The following is a 6,769-nucleotide window of genomic DNA, read 5'->3' as shown; positions in this document are numbered from 1 at the left end:
TACCCTGGTCACTCTGGACTTCTGGCTTGTTAGTCAACATGAAGGCTCTCCTAATTCTGGGACTTCTCCTCCTTTCTGCCACTGTTCAGGGCAAGAAGTTTCAGAGGTGTGAGCTTGCCAGAACTCTGAAAAGACTTGGATTGGCTGGCTATCAGGGAGTCAGCCTGGCAAACTGTAAGTTAACTATTCTTCCTCCTTGCAAATAGTGAGTTAGCCAGGTGTGGAACAGATACTAATAGAGGATGGATAACAAGGGATATTGTGTGAATGGAGTTTTCTTATTTCTTAGCGGGTTTGTACATTTACAGTGGTTAAAACATCAATGGTTCCTTTAGAATCAGATGTACTGGGTAAAGGATTGAAGCATGGGAGGGTTAAATTCTATACAATTAGAAGCATGCCAAGTCCCACTGTACTCCTCTAGTGCCACTAAATTTGCTGGCTGACTATAATATATATTTTAGAACGTGGGATATGTCTGTCAAGCCTTTGGTGTTTGACTCTAGCCATTTCCAGTTTGGAACTTGAGTTCTGCAAGCCTGAGTAAGGCAGTATTTTCTCATTTTTAGTCCCCCTACCATGACATTGGGCAAAGTTTTTATAGATTTCATTGAACTCTTAACACAGGGACAGAAGGAACGTATTTCCCCTCAATCAATATCTATATAAGGATCCCTGAAATGCAGCCTGAAAGACATTTTATTATTCTGATTCCAGTTGATTAATTATTTTTCATTTTCTTCCACAAAATTCAAGATGTGTCCTAAGGAAAAGTGACTGTGTATTTTAGTCCATATTTGTCAATGTCATCACTGTATTTTTCACACTGAATTCAGACATTTCCCCTCCAAAACTATTTTTGAATGAATGAGTAACTGGCTAGAAGGATGGATGGATAGCATAGTCTTTTCTATTCTATGACTCTTTTCTGGATTCTAATTTGATATCCAAATTCAACTTTAGATATCATAAGAAATTTTCTCTCAAAAACTCCTGTTTTTCCTGATAAAAGTATTTTTCCATTAGCATATGCATATACTACTAATTGGGCTTCCCAGATGGCGCAGTAGTAAAGAATCCAACTGCTGACGCAGGAGACACAAGAGACATGGATTTAAGGCCTGGATTGAGAAGATCCCCTGGAGGAGGGCATGGCTACCCACTCCAGTATTCTTGTGTGGGAAAATCCCATGGATAGAAGAGCCTGGCGGGCTATAGTCCATGGCGTTGCATGGAGTCGAACATGACTGAAGTGACTTAACCTCACACATATGCCGCTAATGACTGAATCCACTCAACTCTGTCGATTTTTCTCTTCTAGGCTGAATCTTACATGAGGGATGGGAGCAGGGGAAGGGTAATAGCAACGGAGGAAACATCTATTTTAATATTTTAAAAAATATGTTACTTGTTTCATTAGTATTAACAAATGTTTTGCTAACAAAAGAATTCTCTTAAGGGCCCTTTAACACAAAAGTATTAAAATATTTTACAAGTAAAATACATCTTTATACTTATAAAACAAGTTGTTAGTAAAGTAGAATTAATAGAACTAATTATGCTGTGACATATAAGTTATGTCCTGTTGCTGTTTACTACTAATTTTTTTTCAGGGATGTGTTTGGCCAGATGGGAAAGCAATTACAACACACAAGCTACAAACTACAATCGTGGAGACAAAAGCACTGACTATGGGATATTTCAAATCAATAGCCGCTGGTGGTGTAATGATGGCAAAACCCCAAAAGCAGTTAACGCCTGTCGTATACCCTGCAGCGGTAAGACAAGATAACGTGGAGTGATGGCGTAGGACTCACCTGCTTATACCTGTTGGGTTATCCAAAAAGTTCATTCAGGTTTTTTTGTAAACATCTTAATGGGAAAACTGGAGTGATCCTTTAGGTCAAGAGTCAATAGAAATAAAAAGGTCTTGAAGGGCTCATCAGGGACCTTGAAAAATTCCATCTTAATTTCCTAAAACTCCTTATTTTACTCCTCATAATTCCTCAAGTAAGAAATTAAAGAGCTTGTATCATAAAAGTTTGCTGTTTGCTAACATACAAGAGTTTCTGGAGTGACCTATCACTTCATCATAGCCGGACATGTTGATGCTTTGTAAAGAACAATGCCATTCCTCCTACCTTCCTTGTTTGTGAAGGTTTAGGGGTAATTTGATTATAGGGGTTTTTCTTTTTTTTAAATCTACACTCCTTTATTGGAAAATGAAAGGATTAGTGGTTAACCAAAGAAGAGGAATATGTGTGGTCTTTTTAAAATATAACTTTTACTTTTTATTATGAAATGTTTTAATATATGGAAAATTAGAAATATTAGCATAATAAACATCAATATACTCATCATGTACTTTAACAGTTATTTACATTTTGTCATATTTACTTCTTTTATGTATATGGGAGTTTTTTTGCTGAGTGATTTTAAACTGATTTAGAAACATTATGACATTTCATTTCTAAATTCTTTGGTTTGCATCTCCAAACAATACAGTGCCTTTATAAGCATAATCATTCTAACAAGCTAATTTACAGATTTGTTTAATTGGGATGAAATAAATAATCTATTGAGGTCCTTTTAAAGTAGAGATAATAAATGAATCTTTAGTGCATAAAATATTGAAAATATATTGCAAAACTGAGTTATATTTTTAAACATTCAAAATCCTAATAAAAAGATGTCTTTAGAATATTATTTTGTACCCAGTTAATTTATTTTAAAAAATACTTTAAAATAATATTTTAAAAATAAAATATTTAACAATAAAAAATAATATTTATAAATATTTTTTACATTATAGAATAACCTGTGGTAGTTGAATAGAAATTTTTAATACTGAGAGATGCATGATCACCGGTAACTTTTAGTATCCACATCTTTCAGAATCTACATCACTCATGTGAATGAATTAAGGCTATATTATGCACATTTTTATCCACATGCGAACATAAAAGCAATGTGTTTCAACATAAAAGGAATTGTTACTAAACTTACTGCTATACAATTTGCTCTTTATTACAACACAAAATTATTTTTGTTAACAAATACCAGTCTATTACTTTTTAAGATGAATAGAGTTATACTGTGTAGATATTCTATAATTTATCAATCCACTTCTTTTTTTTTTAACATTTCTTTGTTTATTTTTGGCCATGTGAAGTCTTAGTTGCCACAGGCAGGATCTTCATTGTGCCATGAAGGCTTCTCTCTAGTTGGAATGTGCAGGCTTAGTTGCCCTGCAGCATTTGACATCTTCCTTCCCCCACCAGGGATTGAACCAGCATCCCCTGCTCTGGAAAGTGCACTCTTAACCACTGGGCCGCAAGGGAGTCCCTCAGTCTATCTCTTACTGTTAAGCACTTGGGCTGTTTCCATTTTCTCCTTTTATATTATCTGCTATGAAACATTTTCTACACACGTCTTTGGGTACATACCATGACTTCTTTAGGATAAATTTCCATTAGGAGAATTGCTGAGTAAAAAACTGCTAGACTGTTTCTGCTTGTTTGTTTTTACACTGCCTAGTAAAGAGTCCCTTGTATCACATTAGTTAATAGTTCCTGAACATCCACTGACTTTGGTAAATGAGAAACAGAATGCTTTATTTCATACCAAATGGGATGGAATGAAGAAAGACTTTTCCTCCAACATTAGCACAGATACATGGACTCTTAAAAAATAATATTAGTTGTTCTTTCCTCAGTCTATGAGAATAAAGCTGACTGAACCTAAACTTAAAATGAATTATCTATGAAGATTGTTTTCACTTCTCACCACTTCTTTTTCAGCTTTGCTGAAAGATGACATCACTCAAGCTGTAGCATGTGCAAAGAGGGTTGTCAGAGATCCACAAGGCATTAGAGCATGGTATGTTTTTTTTCCCCTTCCAGTTTTATTGCGATGTAATTGACATAGAGCATGGTAAAAGTTTAGGGTGTACAGCATAATGATTTGATTTATATTCATCATGAAATGATTATCACAATAAGTTTAGTAAGCATACTTTATCTCACATAGATACAAAATTAGAGAAGAAAAAAATTTTGTGTGGAATGAAAAGTCTTAAAATTTAATCTCAGCATCCTTTGTATATGTATAACATATAGCAATGTTAATTATATTTATCATGTTGTATATCGTACTCTTGTTGTTTAGTTGCTAAGCTGCATCCAACTCTTTAACAACTCCATGGACTGTAGGCCGCCAGGCTCCTCTGTCCATGGGATTTCCCAGGCAAGAATACTGGAGTGGGTTGTCATTTACCCCTCCAGCGGGTCTTCCCGACCCAGGGATCGAACCTGCATCTCCTGCATTGCAGGCGGATTCTTTACCACTGAGCCACCAGCACAGGCCTGTGGTACGGTGCATCCCTACTATTATAACCACAGGTGTAGTACGTTCCACTGCCTTTGTCCAGTTCCTTACCCCTCGCCCCACTCACAAGCCCCACACCAGGTAACCACAAATCTGACCACTTTCCTATGAGGTTGTTTGTATGTTTGTGTTTGAAGTATAATGGACTTACAACAAGTATAGGTTAGTCTTTAGGATAAGACTAATCTTATGAATCTTTAGTTTCTGTTACAGAGCATGGTATGTGTTAAGCATTAAAGAGGAGAGCTGATTTATCCTGCTGATATGACAGAAGTGAGAGAATACTCCAAAGACTATAGCATGCTCCTGAGAATTGAAAATTGCAGCTTTAGATTTAGGCTAAACAGTGCATTACACAGAAACAACCTATTTTACCTGATTCAGAATTTTTTACTCTTTTACTACTCAGTTCATTTTAGGGAATTTCTGGAAGTTGTAAGATTCTCTACACAATACCTTGAAATTATTTTTGGATTTAAGGAAATGTGGAATGCACTTTGCAGTGCTGTTGTGGACGTCACAAGACTCGACACTTGTGTTCGGCATTCTGTGCTACAGTGTAGGTTTGTGGAGATGTGACATCCCCGGTATACATATCTCCAGTTAATAAATAACAATATTTGGATCTGTCTGTAGCTTGTATTTCATGTACTGATAAACTCTTTTGTTTTCGAAAAGGATTTGAAGTATGTATAACATAATGAAGATATGTTTCCATCTTACTATCATTTGTTTCATCTTTTTCTACAGGGTGGCATGGAAAAAACACTGTCAAAACCGAGATCTCAGGAGTTATGTTCAGGGTTGTGGCGTGTAACAGTGGAGTTTTCCCTTCAGCTCATTTTGTCTCTTTTTCATATTAAGGAAGTAATCGTTGAGTAAAAGGTTATACTCTCATTCTTTCAAACAAATAATGTTTTTACAGAAGCAGGAGCATGTGGTCTTTCTTCTAAGAGGCTTGATGTTTACCTCACTTGTTTATTGTTTGATATTAGGCCTACGACAATTTTCAGCTTGCTAACAGAACTAATGCTGGTGAATATTTGTCTAAAATCTTCATTATCAAATGTATCTCTGGTACATTTAGTTCTTCAAAGAGATAACCCAGACTTAATCTTGAATGATATAAGTACTCCCCAATATTCAACAAAATATAACAAAAGAATATCTTTAAGCAAATTGATCTTAGGCAAAGTCCCACCTGTGTAGGCATGTGAACTCTCATCTGTCCAATCAAAAAGAGCAGAATGTCAAATGGCTAAAAATGAAAACAGCCCAGTCAAGAATTCTGTTTTCATAAGTGTGACCTTTGGTTTAAATGTTTTAGTAGAAATGTTGCATTTACACAGCTTTTTAAAAATAAACTCACAATTTATACATCAGCCTATTTTAGCCTTTGCAAAGAACTCACTTATGCATCCTGCTGATCCTGAAGGAATATAAAGAAGGATTAGATGAGCTGTTGATTTTCCTCAGTTTCATTAGCTTGAATTCATGCATTATGACTAAATTCAGAGGCAGATAAGTTTACAAGCATTGAATTAATTGCTATTAAACCGATGTGAAATGATGCATGTTGTAAAAGAAAAACAAACATTTTCATTAAAAGCTTTGCAATTCATACCTTGTCTTCCTTTGTTTAGAGCCATTTAATGTCTCTGAAGAAATACATATGCATATATTTGGGAAATAATGATCTGACACTTAGTATTTCCTATATCCTCACCTGTACTGAAACAGGTGGATACTGCCAGAGAAATCCATAAGCATGCTGATATCTCAATGTTTCAAATTTTTAATGTTTTTTGGCTGTGCCACACAGCTTCTGGGACCTTAGTTCCCCAAGAGGGCTTGAATTCTTACTCTAAACAGTGAAAGCACGGAGTCCTAACCATGGGACCACCAAGGATTTCCCCTCACCTTAATTTCATAAACGTAAATCTCAAATGGGCCCTCAAGTCAGCCTAATCATCTTAGTCACTTCTCTCCAATCCTTCTGTATTGGAGTCCCCACTCTCCAAAATGACTGTCACTATTTACTTCTCTCTTTTCAAAGTCCCAGCACACACCACTGGCCTTCTACACCTGCACTCACTAGATGATCTAACCTCATTTTATACTGACAGAACAGAAGCAACTCACACATTTTTACCCTCCCGGCCACCATAACAGAGTTCACATCTTTCCCTGGGCCCACCTTCCCTTCCTTCCCCTTTATTACTAGGATGAAGGGCCTCTGCTCCGGCCAGTGGCAGTCTCCACATGCAGTCCATCACCGTACTGCCCCGGCAACCTTGCTTGTTACACGGAACTCTCCGTGGGCGCTACATAACCCTCCAACCACAGCATCATTCTCTGCTCCCTTTTCCAGTAACACTTCTGG

At 36.4% G+C, this 6,769-nt stretch overlaps 1 protein-coding gene across 1 annotated transcript; it reads left to right on the top strand.

The window, feature by feature from the left end:
- LOC133042497 (lysozyme C, milk isozyme) lies at positions 1–6,007 on the top strand. The gene is made up of 4 exons (XM_061123126.1): positions 1–174; positions 1,614–1,778; positions 3,801–3,879; positions 5,137–6,007. Exons 1-4 carry the CDS (start codon positions 39–41, stop codon positions 5,201–5,203), a joined length of 447 nt encoding a protein of 148 aa, XP_060979109.1. The 5' UTR covers positions 1–38; the 3' UTR covers positions 5,204–6,007.
- The last annotated feature ends 762 nt before the right edge of the window (positions 6,008–6,769 follow it).

Source organism: Dama dama, chromosome 3 (genome assembly GCF_033118175.1).
Source record: "Dama dama isolate Ldn47 chromosome 3, ASM3311817v1, whole genome shotgun sequence".
In the NCBI taxonomy this organism is placed as follows: domain Eukaryota; kingdom Metazoa; phylum Chordata; class Mammalia; order Artiodactyla; family Cervidae; genus Dama; species Dama dama.
Note: the sequence above shows the minus strand (reverse complement) of the source record. Positions and strands in the feature narration are given on the sequence as shown.

What these genes read in the sequence shown, in the direction of transcription:
- LOC133042497 (XM_061123126.1), top strand. Translation starts at nt 39, where the DNA reads ATGAAGGCTCTCCTAATTCTGGGACTTCTCCTCCTTTCTGCCACTGTT. An exon ending in GGGAGTCAGCCTGGCAAACT is followed by an intron (nt 175 to 1,613) that starts GTAAGTTAACTA and finishes ATTTTTTTTCAG; the next exon opens with GGATGTGTTTGGCCAGATGG. An exon ending in CCACAAGGCATTAGAGCATG is followed by an intron (nt 3,880 to 5,136) that starts GTATGTTTTTTT and finishes CTTTTTCTACAG; the next exon opens with GGTGGCATGGAAAAAACACT.